The sequence below is a fragment of the Mustela lutreola genome, chromosome 3 (assembly GCF_030435805.1).
Source record: "Mustela lutreola isolate mMusLut2 chromosome 3, mMusLut2.pri, whole genome shotgun sequence".
Classification (NCBI taxonomy): domain Eukaryota; kingdom Metazoa; phylum Chordata; class Mammalia; order Carnivora; family Mustelidae; genus Mustela; species Mustela lutreola.
Genome location: NC_081292.1, coordinates 16,756,439 through 16,777,696, shown reverse-complemented (window position 1 = coordinate 16,777,696; position 21,258 = coordinate 16,756,439). Strand labels below are relative to the sequence as shown.

Here is a 21,258-nt window from a genome sequence, read left to right as displayed (position 1 = left end):
GGCTGTCGGGGTGGGGGGTGGGGAGCAGGGAGGCTCCTGCCTGCTCTGATTGGCTAGCGAGGGCCTGCCGGCTCCGCCCAGCCCCGCCCCCCACCTGCCGTCAGCTTCCCGCCACGCAGGTTTCAAAAGCAAAATGCTGAGTCTTTGACTCAAACAATTTACCTATCAAAAGAAAACAGAAAGAGATCTGAAAATGACCCTGCAGAGTACTGTAGTTAAGGGCGCAGGTTCTGTACCCATCACTGCCCTATCCGTGTGTATGATCTTGAGCAAATTACTCACCTTTCCCCGTCTTAATTTCCTCAACTGTAAATTAACTGTAATAATAGTAATAATAATCCGAATACCAAGACTCTAAGACATAATACCTTAGAACCATGTCTGTACCTAGTAAGAGCTCAATAAATGTTTGCTACTGTTAAAGAATTACAGAAAACAGCTTCTCTAAGATACAGCAATTACTCAACTACTTTGAAATAGACAGCATGCTGAATGATCAGAATGTGAGAAGAGTTCTCCTGAAGCTGAAATAAGTTTTATTGATTTGGATAACTACATTTCCTTAATTTGACATTTATCAAATATTTATTGAGCATCTATTATGTGCCAGGTAGTATTCTCAACACTGGGGATACAGCAGTGAATAAGTACGAAAGTGCCCTTATGGACTTCAATTCTTGCCGAAGCCAAGAGAAAATAAATGAAATAAATGTTTATTATCATAAATGCTGAAGAGAAATATAAAGCAGGGAGGGGGAGAAGGAAGCCTTCAGTTTTAGAGGATGAATAGGGAAGGTTTCTCAGGTAAGTATAAGCAAAGACCTAAAGAAGTTAGGTTACTTTGGGTAAGAAAGATGCAAGCAGAGGAAAAGGGAGGACAGGGAGGCTAATGAAACTAAAGATTAAAGAGCCTCCAGGAGTAGATCTTGCAGGGCTGTGGGCCTCAGCTTTAAGGTTTTGTGTTTAAAAAATTTTTTTAATTCACTTAATTAACATATAATGTACTATTAGTTTCAGAGGTAGTTTATTGAGTCATTAGTTACAAGTCATGCCCAGTGCTCATTAATTGCCTTCCTGAATGCCCATTATCCAGTTACCCCATCCCCCCATTCGCCTCCCCTCCAGCCACCCTGTTTCCTATAGTTAAGTCTCTGATGGTTTGTCTCCCTCTCTGACTTCATCCCTTCCCTTATGATCCTCTGTTTTGTTTCTTAAATTCCACATGTGAGTGAAATTATATGATAACTGTCTTTCTCTGATTTATTTATTTCACTTAGCATAATCCCCTCTAGTTCCATCCAGGCTATTGCAAATGGTTAAGATTTCCTTCTTTTTGATGGCTGAATAATATTCCGTTATTCATTTATGTATATTTACATATATAGGACATCTGGGCTCATGACATATTTTGGCTATTGGATGGTCCTGCTATAATATAAACATTGGGGTGCAGGTGCCACTTCAAATTACTGTTTGTATCCTTTGGGTAAATACCTAGTAGAGCAACTGTTGGGTCATAGGGTAGCTCTATTTTTAACTTTTTGAGGAACCACCATACTGTTTTTCGGAAGGGATGTACCAGCTTACATTCTCACCAGCAGTGTAATAGGGTTCCCCTTTGTCTTCATCCACATCTGTTGTTTCCAGACTTGTTAATTTCAACCATTCTATTTTTTATTACAACTGAGGTGAAAAGACATTACAGCGTTTTGAATACAGGATTGATTTTTTTCTGACTTCTTCAAAGAATCCCTCTGGCTGCTGCATGGAGAACACAATATTTGGGTTTATATATACACTAAAAAAACCTTTTTATCTGAACTTCAATTTTACTGGGTATCTTGCAGTTTTATTTGCTAAATTTGGCAACCCTAGTTAGAAAGCCACTGCAGTTGTTCAGGCAAGAGACGATGGTGACATGGGCCAGTGTTAGATCAGTGGAGGAAATAAATGGGTTAAATTCTGGATGTGTTTGGAAGAAAGAGCCAAGTGAATTTGCTGATTAATTGGATTTAGGTGTGAGAGAAAGCGAGGCATCAAGGATGACTCTAATTTATTTTATTTTTTTGGCTTGAGCAAATGGAAATGGACACTACATTAACTGGGATGGAAAAAGTTATGGCTACAGCAAATTTGGAGAGAATGTCAGGAATTCCCTTGATGCACATTTAAGACACACAATTTTTGTATATATGTTCTGTACTTGAAATTTGGCCTTTTAAAAAGTTTTCAAACATGTTATGCAGCATAATACTTACCGCAGTGTTATTTATAATATCAAAAAAACTGAAAATAGGGGAGCCTGGATGGCTCAGCGGGTTAAGCCTCTGCCTTCAACTTGGGTCATGATCTCAGGGTCCTGGAATCGAGCCCTGCATCAGGCTCTCTGCTCAACGGGGAACCTACTTCCCCCCTCTCTCTGCCTGCCTCTCTGCCTACTTGTGATTTCTCTGTCAAATAAATAAATAAAACCTTAAAAAAACCCCGGCAAACAACTTGAATGTCCCTGAGTGATACTTCACTTAAGAAGGATACTATATAGGGGTGCCTGGCTGGCTCATCAACCGAGCATGCAACTCTTGATCTCACTTTGAGTCCCATGTTGGGTGTAGAGATTACTTAAAAAAAAATAAACTCTTGGGACACCTGGGTGGCTCAGTTGGTTAAGCAGCTGCCTTCGGCTCAGGTCATGATCCCAGCGTCCTGGGGTCAAGTCCCACATTGGGCTCCTTGCTCCGCAGGGAGCCTGCTTCTCCCTCTGACTCTGCCTGCCACTCTGTCTGCCTGTGCTCGCTCTCTCTCCCTCTCTCTCTCTGATAAATAAATAAAATCTTAAAAAAAATAAATAAATAAACTCTTAAAAGAAGGATGCTATACAGTCATTAAAAATTACAATGTAGGGGCACCTGGGTGGCTCAGTGGGTTAAGCCGCTGCCTTCGGCTCAGGTCATGATCTCAGGGTCCTGGGATCGAGTCCCACATCGGGCTCTCTGCTCAGCAGGGAGCCTGCTTCTCTCTCTCTCTCTCTCTCTCTCTCTGCCAGCCTCTCTACCTACCTGTGATCTCTCTCTGTCAAATAAATAAATAAAATCTTAAAAAAAAATTACAATGTAACTCTGTGTTAAGTGTATTAAGAAATGGGCACAATGCATGGTAACTTGTTAAACTACAAAGAAGTAAGTATCATACTGTTCCATCTTTGTTTTGAAAAAATACATGTGTATACTTGCATTGTAAGAAAAACCAGAATAAACTATAACAAAATATTAATGGTTAATTTCGGGGTTGTAATACTATAGTTGTGTTGTTTCTTTGTACTTCTCTCAATTTTTCTATTTTTTTTTTTTGCATTAAATATGTGTCATGTTTACAATAGGAAAAAAAAAGCTTTAAGGTGATTGTTTACCTAATATAAGTGGAAGAGGAAAGAACAATATGTAGGGTAGCATAGTCTACCCTTATGATATGTGCACTTTTATTTTGCATGTTATACTTCAAAAAAGTTATAAAAAGAACTTCTACGCAGAAAATGCATATGCATTTGAGATTTTGTTAGATATTACCAGATTGACCTCCACAGAAGTTGTAGTAGTCGTTTTAGTTCTTTTAAAATAAGACATAGAAATTTTAGAACACCAAGAGACAAAGTCAGCCAAAGGGTTTTCTTTGTCCCTTTATTTTCTCTCCAACAATATTAAGAATAACCACACTGACTTCAGCCTTTGGTTGGTATAATGGGTTGAACTGTAGGGATATGTTCAAGTCCCAAACTCTGACACCTGAAATAACCTTATTTGGAAACAGGATCTTTGCAGGTATAATTAAGGACTTTGAAATCATCCTGGATTTATGGTAGTTCCTAAACGCAATGACTGGCGTCCATATAAGAAAAGGGAGAGGGGTGTTTGATGCATAAGGAGATACAGAGAAGAAGGGAATGTGAAGATGAAGGCAGAAATTGGAATGATGCCAATGAATGTCAAGGACTGCTGGCAACTTCTAGAAGCTAGGAGAGAGATCCAGAACAGACTCACTCAGAACCTCTAGGAGGAATCAACCCTGCTGACACCTTGATTTCAGACTTCTGAATTTATTCTGACAGTAAATTCCTGGGTTTTCTTTCTCTCTTTTTTATTTTTAAAGTCACTTAGTTTGCAATAATTTTTACAGCAGCCTTAGGAAACTTACGAGTTGGTGTGGAATTGATCTTTAGCAGGTATCTCTTTCCTTTTAGTTTTAGCCATCGTAGATACGAATTACTCGATTTAGGATAAAAGGGGTAGTGGAAACTGAGGTTCTTTCCCATTTCCCCAGACTGCTTACAGAGAGGATCAAGTGCTTTTACCTCACATGTGACAGAAAAGAGGGCTGAGGTTAAGAGCTAAGCATAATTCCATTACCTCATTTGAAATGAGGTTATAGGTGGGTCCCCGTCTGTTCTTTGGTAACAAGGTTAGAAAGTAAACATCAACTTGGACAGGGATTTCTTTCAGGAATGTTGTAAATGTAACCTTAAATACAATAGCTAATCTCATTGATTTCTGTCCAAAGGAAAAAACCATTTGTCACATGGAAGTTGGAGAGGTCATAGTTGCCACTTGTCATTTTTTAATTACTCTGAATTTAAACAGACATGTGTCCTCTTTGAGAGATTTAATTTTCCACTGGGTTTGGTTTAGGCAGGGTCCTACCTCCTTTGATGGAAATCCTGTAGGGACAGACTTCATTTCCCTGTTAACCTGGTAACCAGGGCTCAGGCACATGATCTCAGCTTCGTCAGTGGACTAAGTCATTGCCCCTGAAGGAGTGACCCAAAGACACAGGTGCAGATTATTCGTGGAGGCAGCAGCAGATGGTATACAGAGTTGGTGACATTAATGGTGGCATTCTAGCCAGCTGATTCTTGGAATCTGGAGAATTAGATCAGTGGGACTAGGTTGTGCTTCCTTCCTCTCCTCCAAGCCCTGTCCAAACTTCCTATCCTTCAGTAAATTTGATTTCCTGGTTAAGTTAGCCAGAGATGGTTTCAGTTGTTTGCAACCAGACAGAATTCTGCCAGGTATAGAGGCCTTCAGGTCAGAGGGTAAGTTTTACCAGCGGTTTCCTAGAATGGACATTGACAAAAAGAACATCAGGAGGCCATGTGAGACAGATACCCCTTTCAGATCAGGACGGAGGGCTGGGAGAGAGGGTATGTGGGCACAGGAAGTGAGTGAGAAGAGCTATCATTTTGTGATGTGGTTTTCAGACTTTCCCTCTTTATCAGCCTCTCCTGAATTTACTTCAATTCCTCAGTTTTCCCATGTAAGGTATGGTACACAGCCCCCAGTCTAACACCACAGATAAGGGCTGGCCCACACAGAGGGCCCTGGGACTACTGCCTCCCTCCCACCCCATTCAATGTAAGATGAGTGATAACATTATTATATTCCAACCCAGCCCAGCTCCTCACCTCTAATGGCAAGATGCTCCCTCACTTCCCCACCCCTGCCAGCTCCCATTGTATATTGCTATCTTAGCACTTTATATAGAAATTATCCCTTTAGGTGTGTCTGGGTGGCTCATTTGAGTGTCTTGACTCTTGATTTCAATTCGGGTCATAACCTTAGGGTCCTGGCATCGAGTCCCACATTGGCCTCCAGGCTCCCTCTTTCTCTCTTTCAAATAAATAAATAAATAAATAAATCTTTAAAAAAAAAATTATCCCCTTAACACAGGGAAGTAAATGCAACTCAAAATAATAATGGGAATGCTAGGGGTTTTGTTTTTGGTTTTTTGGCCTGTTTTTTTTTAAAGGTTTGTCCTCAGTATTTTTTTTTTTTAAGATTTTATTTATTTATTTGACAGAGAGATCACAAGTAGGCAGAGAGGCAGGCAGAGAGAGAGGAGGAAGCAGGCTCCCCGCCGAGCAGAGAGCCCAATGTGGGGGTCGATCCCAGGACCCTGAGATCACCTGAGCCGAAGGCAGCAGCCTAACCCACTGGGCCACCCAGGCGCCCCTGGCCTGTTTGTTTTTTAATAAGAATACTCAATGTGATATTGAGATATAGTCCCATTTCTTTTTTTTTTTTAAATATTTTATTTATTTATTGACAGAGATCACAAGTTGGCAGAGAGGCAGGTAGAGAGAGGAGAAAGCAGGCTCCCCACAGAGCAGAGAGCCCAATGTGGGGCTCGATCCCAGGATCCTGGGACCATGACCTGAGCCAAAGGCAGAAGCTTTAACCCACTGAGCCACCCAGGCGCCCCGGTATAGTCCCATTTCTTAAAAGCAATATAGCAATATGTATTGAGAGACCTGGAAAATACTTAAAACCATTGGTCCAGGAATTCCACTTCTAGGACTCCACCCTAACATAATAATCAGTGGCATGGGCCAAGATTTACATACAGAAATGTTAATCGCGGCTTTATTTATAATAGTAGGATCTGAAAACCAAATCTACAAAAGTAGGGGAAAAGTTAAGGGAACGATAGTCTGGCCATGCAGTTCTTTATAGTAATGTTGATAAATTTTATTTTTAAGAATTTTTTTATTTAAAAAAATTTATTAGAAAGTAATACAGTTAACCCTTGAATAACATGGAGCTTAGGGGCACTAAGATCCATGCTGTGAAAAACCTGCATATAACTTTTGGCTCCCCCAAAATATAACTATTAAAGTTTTGGGTTTTTTTTTAAGATTTTTATTTATTTGTTTGACAGAGAGAGACACAGTGAGAGAGGGAACACAAGCAGGGGGAGGGGGAGAGTGAGAGGCGGAAGCAGACTTCCCACTGTGCAGGGGGTTCGATCCCAGGACCTTGGGAACACGACCTGAGCCGAAGGCAGACACTTAATGACTGAGCCCCCCAAGTGCCCCTCGAAAAACATAACTATTAATAGCCTAGTATAGACCGGACGCTTTAATGATAACATAAACAATCAATTAACACTTATTTTGTATGTTATATGTATTATATACCATATTCTTACAATAAAATAAAATAGAGAAAAGAAAATGTTAAGAAAATCATAAGAGAAAATAGATTTACAGAACTAAACTGTAAAGACTGCATATAAGTGGACCCGTGCAGTTCAAACCTATGCTGTTCAAGGGTCCACTGTACATGTAAAAAAGGCAGTACAGAAACGTTAAAAATAAAGGTACAAGTTGCTCTGTGAGATTGCTAGGAGGAAAAAGGAGCTTTCTCTTTCCACTGGGGTTGCCAAGCCTGGAAAATATGAATATGGGGCTGCCGGCGGCCCTCCTCCCCACAGCAGGAAGTGAAGTCACCTGGGGATGAAGCCAAGCCCTGAGAAACAGTCTGAGAGCTGGGGAGAAAGGTGGGGAAGAGGGCTCTGCTTCCGGTCCCTTGAGACCGCGGTATCTGCAGCTTGTCTTTTGACTCTGAGAGCCACTTCAGCGTCCTTCCCATTAAAGGAGCTAATAAACAGCCTTTCTGCCTTGACTTCTAACTGAATTGAGTCATGACTAATACTGGGCCAGCTGCTTTGTTGGAATCAAATTATAGTGCTTGTGCTATAATTCTATTCTAATGATCAATTAATTCTTCCAACAACATGAAATGAGGTCCATGCAGCATGAAATGGGTTTGGTAAACCACTAAAGGCCCCTAAATAATCCCCTTTCTTCACGGTCACAAATCATCCTGGGAATAGGCATCTGGTTCACAGAATACAGTGTCTGGAACACTTATTTTTTCTTTTTATGAAACTTAGGACAGCAAGTATTCGTATTTAGTCTTATGTCATCTCCTCCATCAGTCTTTCTCCAAGACCCAGAGTTAAAGGCTTTGGGGGTTATAATCTACAGCATTTTCAATATGCTGGGATAGAACTCATCTGGGTCTAAAGATTTTTAACCCGTTTAAGGCAAATTGGTGCTTTCTTCTGCTGCACCTATCTTGGCTTTAATTTGCTCTCACTGCTGTTTCCTTTATTCTTCACAGCCTGAGGATCATTTTCTTTGATAGAGAAAAGAGAAAACACCATCAAAATAGACATTGGGCATTTGTTTCTTTCAGTTATACAGTCCCTTACTACATATCAGCTGGTCCCAAGCGACAGGATTATCTCTTTCTTTTTCCTTCTAGCTTTTAATATTGAGTGTTAAAAATACCTCTTCCCCCATTAAAAAAAAAAAAAAACCCTTTTGTGGTTAAACCTCAGTGTATTATGTGCTGCCTACTTCTTGATCTCCCCTTTCACATCTGTGGTCCTCTTTTATACTTTCCTTTGTTCTGTGACCTTTCTATAAACCCCAACCCTTTAACATCCTGATTTCACTGGGTTTGGGGTTCTTTGAGTGTACTCTTATTTCTTCTTCAACCAGCTCTTTGGAGTTTATAGGTCAGAATCTGTTTCTAAGCATTAGAACTTTATTCCTCTGAAACCATATACCTTTTTATAGTCTCTACTATGAAATCACATGCATATAAAAACACAATATTTTTTTTTTTTGTTAAAAAATTCCTACTTATGAGAAAGTTTGAAGCATAAAGAAAGTATGTTATGGCAGAGATTGCTGGCTCTTCTCCACCCCCATCTCTGTTGTTTGCCCAGCAACTTCAGACCACCTCCAGACTGGGTAAACCAGTGAACTCTGAAATCGGGTAGGCAACCCATGCCTACTGCAAGTGGGTGCAAACTTTCAAATTTGTCCTTGAGTACTTGTCCTTAGCCCTAGGTACCATATAGAGTTTCCTTATTTCTTTGGTTATACTTTTATCGGAGTTAATTTTTTTTTTTAAGATTTTATTTGAGAGAGAGAATGAGATAAGGGAGCATGAGCGGGGCACCTGGTTGCTTCAGTGGGTTAAGCCTCTGCCTTCGGCTCAGGTCATGATCTCAGGGTCCTGGGATTGAGCCCTGCATCGGGCTCTGCTCAGCGGGGAGCCTGCTTCCTCCACACCCCTGCCTGCCTCTCTGCCTACTTGTGCTCTCTGTCAAATAAATAAATAAAATCTTTAAAAAAAAAGAGAGAGAGAGAGAGCATGAGAGGGGAGAGGTCAGAGGGAGAAGCAAACTCTCCACAAAGCGGGGAGCCTGATGCGGGACTCGATCCTGGCATTCCAAGATCATGACCTGAGTGGAAGGCAGTTGCCCAACCAAGTGGGCCACACAGCCACCCCTACTGGAGTTAATTCTTGGCATTCTACTTCCCTTTAGCAAGGTAGAGAAGGGGGCAAAGGAGAGCAATCACCAACAGTGGCATGGGGATGCCTTAGGAGCCTGGGAGCCAGTTGGAGTAGAAGGCGCTCAGAATGCCTAGACGGGAATGGTTGGGGTTGAGAGAGGAAGGGGAGGCTTGGTGAGGGAATGACTGCTCAGTGTAGGACTCTGGGGGCCACAGATAACTGTGCGCAGGCCATTGAAGGGCCTGTCAAAGACGTGTGGGCAGGTGGCTGCCTGCCGGCCTCACTTCTGGGTTACAAGGGCTGCAGGAAGCTTATTGCCAAACCAAAACTGTACAGTCACAGAGGAATCGGATTTGAGCCTGTGACTGGGGCAGACCCCACTAGCTGTTCTCAGGACCACCCTCTCAACTTTTGCACTGCCCCAGAAACTGCAGGAAGCTTCTTCTTCCAGCACACTTTACTGAGAAGGCTTAACTCGGTGCCCACTTTGAAAAGGAGAAATGCATAAAGGAACTCCGTTATTTATCACAGAGCCTATATTGAAGTGTGTGTCAGAGCTGAGAGGCAATAATTGATAATACATTGACGACACAAGGACTGATGCTTGAAGTCTTTAGGATTTGAGGAGGTGCTTTCAAACCCCCGACTGCAGATGGCCTATAAACCAACTAAGAATTTCAGTTTTTATAATGGGAAGTACCCTGATCAGTTATGTAGGTTCATTACAAATATAAAGCAGTTCAGAAGGCTAATAAGTATGAAGTGAGGGATAAACAGTTTTAATTATTTGGTTCCCTCCTCCCAGACTGCTGGCAAATAAATACATGACTAACACAAAATGGATGCCGTGCGGATTCTTCTTGAACTTTGAAAAACTTACTCTACCAAGGAATCACTCTATCTTTCTGAGTCGACACACACAAATCTATAAAGACACGTTACAACACGGTGAGATTTGGGGTTGCTATCCCTCTCTAAAACCGCCCCATGCCCCCTTTCCCCCGGGTCCCCGCGGGCTCGAGGATAAAACTGCTAAAGCTTCGTTTTTCACATACAAGATTCTCTCATTTCACTTGCACAAGTCGAGTCTTCCGCGTCGCGTCTGGGTCCTCCACAGCCATCAACCCCTAGCCCGGCTTTGAAGAGGGTCTCAGGCGCCTCCAGGAGACTACCGAAGCGCCGTTCAGGGTCGGGCGGTTTACCAACTCCAAGCGCTCCCCAGCCTCCTTCAAGCTACCTGCGGACGACCTCTGACCTCCGCACTCTGACCCCATCCACGCGGTCACGGTCGCCCAGAGCTTGCCCGCGCCCCGCCCCAGCAGACCCGAGCTCCGCCGGCACGGCCCAGTACTGGCTCCACCCACCTGTCCGGGCCCCGCCTACTCGGAATCGTTCAAGCCCCCCTGTCCCAAGCTCCGCCCACTGGGAGCCCTCACGGCTCACCGCTACCCTACCCCCAAACCCCCGGGATCCGCCCACTTCGCCCTGGCTCCGCCCTCCCGGAACCTGCTCCGCTCTTCCCGCCCGGGCTCCGCCCACCGGAATCTGCGAAACCCGCGCAGTCTTTGGTTCCATCCACCCGGAACTTGCGCCTCCTCCCCGGGCTCCGCGCGCCCGGAACCTGCGTCGCTCGCTCCTCCCAGACTCCGCCTACCCCGTCCCTGGCTCCACCACCCGGGAACTGCACCAGCTGCCCCGGGCTCCGCCCCGAGGACCTGTGCGGCCCGCCGAACGCCGGCTCCTCCCCCGAAGCCTGCCCGCGGGACTCGTCCAGTCGCTTCGCCTCAGGCTCCTGCCCTGGCCCAAGCCAGCCCGCCATGGAGGGGGATGTGCCCGCCGCTGCAGCCGCCCGCTACCAGCCGGCCAGCCCCCCGCGGGACGCCTGTGTCTACAACAGCTGCTACTGGTGAGGGGGCGCGGGTGCAGCCCCCCGCATCTCCCTGGCGCACTAGGTCTCGGCGGCGCCGCCGGGCCCCGCCTCCTCTCGGCCCCTCCCTGGGGGCGCTTTGGGCTTGACTGGCGGGTTTTCCCGCTTGGGGGATGAGGGAGCGGGAATGGCAGCCCTGGTCTCTGGAGTGGAGCGTAGGCATTTGGAGAAGGGGGAGGTGCGGAATTCCCACGAATGGTAGGGTCGGTGCTGCATTACTGATGCCCGGCGCTTTTCGCTTGGACATTTCTCAGCAGATCTCAGTGCTTGGGGGCCAGGAGGGGGAGGCAGAGGGGGAACGCGGTGAAGCTTTGCAGATTACCTTGCTGAAGCCTTTGTGGTTTCACACTGGTGGGAAGGTCGTTTTAATTTTGGAAGAGAATGGAGGAACGGAGATTTTGCAGTAACTTTCCCAAGGTCATCAGCTAACAGCGACCAGGAATCCAGTTCAGGCCTTCTGGTGCCAGAAACCATGATCTGAACCACCGTGTTGTTATTGTCATACCCATTACATTTACGTAGAACTTGCTGTTTGCCAAACATTGTTCTGATTCGCTCGTGTAAGCTAATTCATTTGAGCCCCACAATTACCCTACCAGGTAGGTACTTTTGTTATCCCCGTTTTTAAAGATGAGAACGCTGAAGCACAGAGGGGTGCAACTAACTTGCCTAAGGCCGCATATGTGAATGAAGAAATGGGGATTTACCTGTAGAGTTGGCTCTTCAGTCCACACACATTACCCCTGTAGCAGGCCACCTGTGTGGCTGAATCACCCCTCCTACCTTAGTCTCTTTTACTCCCACACCTGAGTAATGACTTCTTCCCCAGCCTCCGGTTGCAAAAAAAACATCAGGCCCATCTAAAACTACCTTTTCCTCCTTTAGCTGGTCATCAAACCAGTGTCACCAAGAAGTTATTTGTTCAGCTCTGACTACATGTCAAGGCCAGTGTCAAGTGTTTTCATCCATGACTGGGAGATAGGTTCTATCATTAACCTAGTTTTACTAATGAAAAGAGGGAAGCAGGGAGAGGCTGTGTCCCAAGATCAAACATCTAGCAAGAGATGATGCAGGAATTGGAACTTCCATAGCGCAGGAGTCTATGTTCTTAATGACTACACTTTATTTCTGCCTTACCTCTCACCTAAATTTCTTTAGTTCTTGTTTATAGTGGCCATTAATTGTTTTATTTATTCATTAGATAAATGTTTATGAGGCACTTGGACTGTAATGCACAGCTGTAGGGATTTTGGGATATAGTGCAGGGTCGACACATTTCCTAGTAAGATCTCATGGTTCCTATGTTTTGGTTCAGGGAAAGCAGGCAAAACCAAGTAAACCATGTTTGGTGTTAAATACTATGAGAAAATAAAGCAAGGTAAAGGATGGTGACTCACTATTTCATCATGGATATTTAAGGAATTGAGGCATTGTTGATAAAGTGGTATTTATGCAGAGATCTGAAGAAAAAAAGGGTGGGAGCTTTGTGGATATTGGAGGAACATCATTCTGGATAGGGGAGCACTGGTGCAAAGACTCAGAAGGAAGCGTGCGGGAGTTCCAGGAACAAGGGTGCTGGCACAGCTAGAGTGCAGTCATCTGGTGGAAGAATGGTAGGGAATGGACGTCTCTTCAATAGATGGTGTCCTTTAAGTTCCTTCAGCCATGGGCCAGGCCCTCCTTGGCTGGCAGGGGCCTGTTCTAGTCCTTTCTTAGAGGCCTCTGTCCCAGTCTCTCCTATCCCCTCAGGTCCTGAACCTTAGCTGGCTTCACACTGCTGAAAGCTGTTCTAAATTCTGATGAGCCCTAGAATCACCTGGGAGCTTTATAAAGCCAGCAGATCTTAGGGTCCCACTCCAAAGAGTCTGGAGGTGTGGACGGTACCGTGGAGGAGTCTTAGGCTCATCCAGTGATCACACTTTAAGGAATACAGTCGAGGAGTCTTAGGCTTGTCCATTGGTCACACTTTCAGGAATACAGTCATAGACCATAAACTCTGTCTCCTGAGCATAGCAAGTCATTTCAGATGTGGTCACCGTGTGTTTTTCCAGTCTCATTTCGAACCTGCCTTCTACGCTGTAACCCAGGGTTTCTCAGCTATAGATCTTTATTGACATTTTGAGCATGCTAATGTGGTGGGGGGCTTTCCGGGTATTGTAGGGCATGTAGCCGCATGCCTGCCCCCTACTCACTAGATGCCTGTAGCATCCTCACCCAATTTGTGACAACCAAAAATGTCACCATATAGCGCCAAATGTTCCCTGGGGGACAAAGTCGCCTTTAGTTGAGAACCAGTATTCTACCCTGTCCTAACCTATCAGGTAGGCACACCTTACTACGCTTGCCCTCACAGCTTCATATGATGTGAAATAAATGCCTCCTGTCTGCTGCTTTCAGCTTCTGTCAGTTGTTACCTATCAGAACCAGCTGAATGATAATAGCAGTAACCAGTATTTCTGTGTGGCATAGGTGGTTTGCGGGGCACGTCTGATTCTATTGTAATTGTTTTGTACTCCTCTGATGTTGGTTGAGCACCTGCTGTGTGTCAGGGATCCTTCCCTTCTGCATGCTTCTCTGACCTCAGCCCATCAGCAGGAACCCTTGCAGAATCTTGACCTGAATGCTGCTTTGTTAGTCTTTCTGCTACAAAATAATCAACCAGTAGGTTGGAACATAATTATTATAATCTCCCCCCTCCCTCATTTTATTTTTTTTTTTTATTTTATTTTTTCCCCCTCCCTCATTTTAAAGAGGTTCTAGAACACACACCAAATCTGGGTCCTTTTTATTCCCAGCAGTAACTCCCTGCATTTCTAAGAATAAACCCCCCATCTCCTTTTTAGGCATGGAGCCCAGCATAGGGCTTGAACTCTGGATCCTGAGATCAAGACCTACACTGGGATCAAGAGTTGGATGCTTAACTGAGTCACCCTGGTGCCCATAGGCCCCCTTTTTTAAACATCAAATGTTTCTTGAGATCCTTCTAATGATATTAATTGTACTCTTGAAAAAAAAAATTGATAAAAAAGGACTACAGATTCAGTAACTCCTCTGTTTAAGATTTTTTTTCTCTTTGTAACATTCATACACACTTGAAAAATAATAGACTAACTTTATCCATTCACTTATGTATTCAGCTATGCCGCAGTACTTGTGGTACACACGGATTTTCAGACTGTTCTTGGTAACTCTTTGCTCATCCTTGGGACTGGGGGAGGGGGAACAAACCAGGAGAAACCACTGACCTCTACCTCCTCTATCTTCCCGTGTCCCTCAAAATTAATGACTCTCTCTTCTATGCATCTTTTATGACCTTCTATGATGCTTGCTTATTTATGGATCTGTGTGTCTCCTCTCATTGTCTGTGAGCTCTCATTTATCATTACATCCTTCAAGCACTTAGCATAGTGCTTTTCTATCACAGGCTCTTGAAGAGGTCTGTGATCAACTCCAGAATGTCTACAGGCTGGACAGACAAGTGTCTTCTGATAACTTCGTCTTAGAACATCCAGATTTTGGGGCGCCTGGGTGACTCAGTTAAGTGTCTGCCTTCGGCTCAGGTCATGATCTCCAGGTCCTGGAATCCAGCCCTGCATCCAGCCTGCTTCTCCCTCTCTCTTTGCCTGCAGCTTTCCCTGCTTGTGCTCTCTCTCAAATAAATAAATCTTTTTTAAAAAAAAGAACATCCAGGTTTAAAAAAAAATTTAGCTAACACATATTTTGTATCATAATGAAACAGTTCCTTTTTGTTACTCCCTACTGCATATCCAATGGAAGTCGTCAGTCACAGTCTTCTGTTACTACCTCTACTGCTACTTTTTCTATACGATTTCTTAGGTATTTTAGAGATCACAGGAAAAAAAGACACTTTGCTTCAATACTTTAAGTGTACTCGTATGGGACATTTAGGCAGGTAGACAAGGTCAAAACTGTGCATTGAAAGTGTGTCTCCATAAACTGGTGGTAGTTCTTAGTGCCAGGCGCACCTTACTTCATTTTCAGGTAACGTGGTTTAGATGTTTGGAAATTAGGCTTTGGCAGATTGAGTCGAGTATGAGTAGTGTTGCTATGGCTCATTTTGAATGAAGGTTCAGTGGTGGCTCATCAGAAAAAGATAAGAACCCCAAGGCTGAGCAATGACTGTGCCTGTGTGGGAGTGTGCCTCTGGCCTCCAGGGTAGCTGGGTTTGATGCACTGGGCATTGCTTTACTTAGCCCAGTTCTGACTACTGCTTTACATATCTAAAGGCCTGTCATAGAGAAAAGGAGATTGATCTGGGGCAGAAGTATAGGAAGATGGATTTCAGTTCAGCCTGAGAAAGGACTTCCTAAAAATCAGGACCTCTTGTATCAGAGGGATGCAGGGAATCCTACTCACAGAGTCTCCCTCCGAAAGGATTCCTTGGCATATCATGTAACTGTCCCCTGGTCCTTTCCAGCCAGAAGCCCTCCTCCCCAACACAGTCATCTTGCCCCTTTGCTAAGGGGAGCAGTGAACCGATATTAACTAAGATTTATCAAGCTTTTATAATACGGTATGATTATATCCATTTTACACATGAGAAAAGCAGATACGCACTTCAAGATGTTCAGAGCTTCTTACCTCGTAAGTGGCTGAGTTGGAATTCCAGCTGTATCTCAAGTCCCTGGATCCAAAGCTTGTGGAGTATTAATGTAGCATATTATCAGCTATAAAATGCCTCCCAGTGCGAGCACTGCTGGGGAAGGTAGCAAGCACTCTGGAGAAAGGTCGGCACATGGTATGAATTGGGTCACACCTTGTTGGGGGATGTTTTAGAGGAGGGTCATGCATCCATCAGTTATTGGATGAGGTGGTGTTTAAAGTCTCTTCCAACATTTTTATGTCTTCATCAGTCTTCTGTTCAAGTTTGAAAGACCCATTGCTTAATTGTATTGATTAAACTGTTATTTTATTTCAGTGAAGAAAATATTTGGAAGCTCTGTGAATACATCAAAAACCATGACCAGTATCCTTTAGAAGAGTGTTATGCTGTCTTCATATCTAATGAGAGGAAGATGGTAAGTGGTGAGTGATTGTAGAAAGAGAACAAGAGATTTAGGGTGACAATAGGAACTAAATATAGTATTGGTCACACTGCCCCAAATTGTGCTTTATAAAATACAGGAACATTTTAAAGTTTATTTATGAATGAGATTATGAGCCCCCCCGCCCCCCCGCTTTCAGGGCATGGTTGAGTTAGAAAAGTTTAGTCCCTTATTTGTAGGTCAAGAAATAGATGATGGTATGCACAAATTAAGTTCCTTCTCTTTAGGTATGAAGTTAGAGCTTTTTAAATTGCTTAGGCTAGAGCCACATTCTTTCAGGTTTGCAGTAAAGATGTTTTTGTCTCTGAAGTTTAAATAGAATTATGGTAAACTGATATGAAGTATTAAAAAAGCAAGCAAGCCCTTAAAAAAAAGTAACTATTAAGAAAGCAAGCCCTTAGAAAAAGTAAGCCATTAATATTTTATAAAGCACTTAAAAATATTTGAAGATTTATATATATATAAATATATATATATTTTTAAGGCTTTATTTATTTATTTGACAGTCAGAAATCACAAGTAGGCAGAGAGGCAGGCAGAGAAAGAGAGAGAGGAGGAAGCAGGCTCCCTGCTGAGCAAAGAGCCTGATGCGGGACTCTATCCCAGGACCCTAAGATCATGACCTGAGCTGAAGGCAGAGGCTTTAACCCACTGAGCCACCCAGGCGCCCCTAAAGATTTATATTTTTAAGTAATCCTTACACTCATTGCGGGGCTTGAACTCATAACCCTAAGATCAAGAATCACACACGCCTACCAAAGGAACCATCCTGGCACCCACCCCGGGAAGCACTTTGGTAAACATCATCTCATTTGATGCTAATGGAAACACAGTACAGTAGGCAGGGTTTAGACAACTATCTCCATTTTATAGATGAGGAAATAGAGGCTCAGGGAGGTCCCACAAATAATGTGGGAAAGCAAGACTTGAACCTGCCAGGCCTTCTGATTCCTTTTTAGGTCTCTTTCTACTCTCCAAAGAACATCAGATCATTAATTTTTGCATTTTCATTATTAAGAACACTTGGAAGGATTTAGATTTCTTCATTCACCTTGATAGTTGATTGCTTAGAAATATTTTATATTTTATTTACCTGTTACTTTAAAGAATTTAGTAGTGGTGTAACTGAAGTCGTGGCTTACAAAATTGATTATATTTTGTAGATACCTATCTGGAAACAACAGGCAAGACCTGGAGATGGACCTGTGATCTGGGTAAGATGGTCAATACAGAGAACTTCTGGTGCGTTAGTTCTTGTAATTCCCAAGCGGTCTCTGTGTTTTGGTAAAGCAGAAATGATGGCGCAGTAGAGAAAGGCTGTGATAATTATTGATAATTGACCTCTTGGGAATAGATTTTATTTTGTCTAAGGTAGTACTTACAGATATGTTTTTATTTAATTTTATTATTCTAGGAAAGACTTTATTTCTTTAATTATTATTTTTTTCTTTTAGTGAGCTCTACACCCAATGTGGGTCTTGAACTCACGACCCAGAATCAAGAGTTACATGTCTACAGACTGATCCAGCCAGGTGCCCCATATAGGAAAGATTTTAAATAGCTGATGTGGCAGATGTGTTTGTGATCTAAGCTGTTACCCATTTAACCTACTGGAAGGAACTTTGGCCATATCTGGTCCAGCTGCACATTCGATTATTTGGATATCATGTTAAAAGTATAGGTTTCTGGGATGCCGGGGTGGCTCAGTTGGTTAAGCAGCTGCCTTCGGCTCAGGTCATGATCCCATTGTCCTGGGATCGAGTCCCACATCGGGCTCCTTGCTCTGCAGGGAGCCTGCTTCTCCCTCTGACTCTGCCTGCCACTCTGTCTGCCTGTGCTCACTCTCTCAAAAAAAAAAAAAAAAAAGTATAGGTTTCTGACTTAGTTGGTATAGAGAAGGGTTTAGGAGGTAGTGTTCTTTGTAGACTTTTGAGTCACCATGACTAACATTTGAAAAACCCGGATCTACTCCAGCTCTGTTTTTCAGGTGAAGAAACAAGCCTATGGGGGCCTGGGTGGCTCAGTGGGTTAAGTCTCTGCCTTTGGCTCAGGTCATAATCTTAGGTTCCTGGGATTGAGCCCCGCATCGAGCTCTCTGCTCAGCAGGGAGCCTGCTTCCCCCTCTCTCTCTGCCTGCCTCTCTGCCTACCTGTGATCTCTGTCAAATAAATAAATAAAATCTTTAAAAACAAAACAAAACAAAACAAGCCCAGAAGATAGAGTGAGAAGCTCAAAGTTATCTAGCTGATCCTTTCCAGTACACATCTATGTGTCGCCTTAACCTTTACCTCTGAAGAATTGTTTATGCTAATAACATGAAGATAAAATAAAAGAAAAACTCCATTTGTGATAATGTAGCAAGCATCTTATTTCTGATACTTATTTAAAATAAGTTATCATTTGAATTGGTTTCATTCATTTATTTAACCTATATTTAAATAGACTAAAATCCCTGGTCTCACAGAGCACACATTCTTGCTTCCTTAACCAGCAGGTGTTTTGCTATGCTAATATATATATATATATTATATATATATATATATATATACACATATATATATATATATATATATATATACACATATATATATATATTTTTAGATTTTATTTATTTATTTGTCAGAGAGAGAGAGAGAGAGAGAGAGATTGAGCGCGCGAACGAGCACAGGCAGACAGAGTGGCAGAGGGAGAAGCAGGCTCCCTACAGAGCAAGGAGCCTGATGTGAGACTCGATCCCAGGACGCTGGGATCATGACCTGAGCCAAAGGCAGCCGCTTAACGAACTGAGCCACCCAGGCGTCCCTTGCTATGCTAATATTAAAGCCCACATACAGTTTTGGGGTTAAGTCCCAGTCCTCCCAGTGGTGGCCCTATGAACTGCACATGTTATTTACCTTCTTTCTTCAGTGTCTTCCTCTGGCCAGTAGTGTTGCGAGTCTTTTTTTTTTTTTTTAATTTTTAATTTTTTAAGATTTTATTTATTTATTTGATGGACAGAGATCCCAAGTAGGCAGAGGTAGGCAGAGAGAGAGGGGGAAGCAGGTTCCCTGCTGAGTAGAGACCCTGATTTGGGGCTCGATCCCAGGGACCCTGGGATCATGACCTGAGCCAAAGGCATTAACCCACTGAGCCACTCAGGTGTACCTCGTGTTTCGAGTCTTAAGTGAGATAACGTGTGAGAGACATTGTCCTGGTACCTGGTACCGTGTCTGGTTCTGGTGCTTAAGCCTTTCTTCATAGCAACAATAGTTACGTAACCCTTGTTGCAGACTGTTCACATGCCCTAGAAGTCATCCTGTGGCCGAGCCACTCAGCTGACTTTGAGTCATGGTCTTCTTGGTTGAGAGAAACTTGCAGGGAAAGGACCTGTGGTTATGTCCCTCTTACACAGCGTCTCATGGCAGCCCAGAATAACTCCTGTTATGGTAAGGCCTCCCACACCCGCTGGCAAATGTATCTTTGCCTCACTGCTGTCCTGTTGTAGGAAATGGGTACCCTGAGTGGAGAGAGACACCCAGTCCCAAGAAGCTGATTGCCTTCTAGGTGGGTTTCCCTCCCCCTAGCCCAGCTTGGTTTTGTCCTGGCATCTGGGTAGGCGCTGAACCCCACTTCGAGAGTGAGGCTGCCGCTGGGTCCGTATTCCTTAACTCCCCATCTGTGCTATAAAGGCCACTTGGAGTTGAGGCCTACCTTCTCTTCCCTTAATTGCCCCAGCAACAGTCTGTGGTAAACACTACGCTTATCTCCAGTTTATAAAAGAGGAAGCTCAGGCTGGAAGGGGCGGGCTGGAGGGGTGGCCTGAGGGCCCTCACCGGGAGCCCCTTGCTCTTTGCCGCCGCCTCACTGCCCGCAGCGCTTGACAGATTCCCCCTTTCTGCTCCTCGAGCTCCTGGAGGGTCAGGACTTTCCTTTCTCATCTTTGCATCTTTATTTCAGTTACACAGTTTCTCACAAACAATAGAGAGGTGTATTTCAAAGCCACTGGAATAGGAGTAGAGTATGTCCAGCGGAAACAGATTTTGGATAAGGCAGGGACTGGCTGTGGTAGGAAGTGGGAGACTCCTGCAGAGAGAGCCAGCCGCCGGGGATGGCAGTGGGGAGACAGGAGGAAAGCTTGCTGCGGAAGGACAGGACTAGTACGGACACAGCCAGTGGAAGGGGGCCGTTCTTCCATTATTTATCTGGAGGGTAGCGTGCATTAAGGGGAGTGCAGGGCGTAAGCATCCATTTCTGTGGCTGTTGCTGCCTTATGAAGATAGCATTGGAGCCAGCGCCGGCTCTTTCGGCTTTGATGGCAGAGCATTTCCAGTCTTAATTAATCACCTTCCCCCATCATAGGGTCGATGAACAATGTCCGAGAAAGTGCTCTGTAAGCCCTGAAGTCCTGGAAATAGAAGGTGGTGGTACTAATGCCACACTCATGTGACTGAGCCTTTCATCTCCCAGTCCTGTTCTCTGGGAGGCGCCTTCAGAACTACCTCCCACTCCCACCCCCAATGGCCCTTCCAGCCGGTAGCTGGTGCTGGGCAGTGCCCAGCGTCGGGGACTCAGTGATGCCTCACAGCTGAGTCGCACAGAAGTTGTCTTCATCTTTCCTCCTTAATGGCTACAGATGGGGGTTGGTGGATTTAACAACAACATTTTAAAGTTCTTTCACATTCCAAGCAATCCCCTTGGTTAATACTTTGGAGGATATCCTTGCACAGCTTTTCAAATTCTGTATTCATATGCATGCCTGTGTACTTTGGAATGCACGTGTGTCTTTATACACACATAGCTTTTATTTATTTTTATTTTTATTTTTTTAAACAATTTCTTTCTGTTTTTTTTTAAAGATTTTATTCATTTATTTGACAGAGATCACAAATAGGCAGAGAGGCAGGCAGAGAGAGGGGGAACCAGGCTCCTCGCTGAGCAGAGAGCCTGATTCGGGGCTCGATCCCAGGACGCTGAGATCATGACCAGAGCTGAAGGCAGAGCATTAACCCACTGAACCACCCAGGTGCCCCCACACATACCTTTTAAAAAAATAATATATAGTACACATTTTGCAATTTTTTGCATTTTGTAACATACCCATTTTTCCATTTTCTACATAAATTTGCCATTTTTTTTTTTTTTTATG

The 21,258-nt window shown here is 43.9% G+C and overlaps 1 protein-coding gene across 4 annotated transcripts in view; it reads left to right on the top strand.

Annotated features, from left to right (window-relative positions):
• Positions 1-10,720: 10,720 nt before the first annotated feature.
• Positions 10,721-21,258, top strand: part of NTAQ1 (N-terminal glutamine amidase 1) — a 34,769-nt gene continuing 24,231 nt past the window's right edge. The window contains exons 1-3 of one of the 4 annotated variants that reach the window (XM_059165686.1): positions 10,721-11,046; positions 16,007-16,106; positions 17,297-17,347. In XM_059165686.1, coding sequence (XP_059021669.1) covers positions 10,958-11,046; positions 16,007-16,106; positions 17,297-17,347 — 240 coding nt within the window. In that variant the 5' untranslated portion in view covers positions 10,721-10,957. The remainder of the gene's footprint in view (positions 11,047-16,006; positions 16,107-17,296; positions 17,348-21,258) is intronic. The other 3 variants (XR_009351597.1, XR_009351598.1, XM_059165687.1) reach the window with 3 other exon arrangements.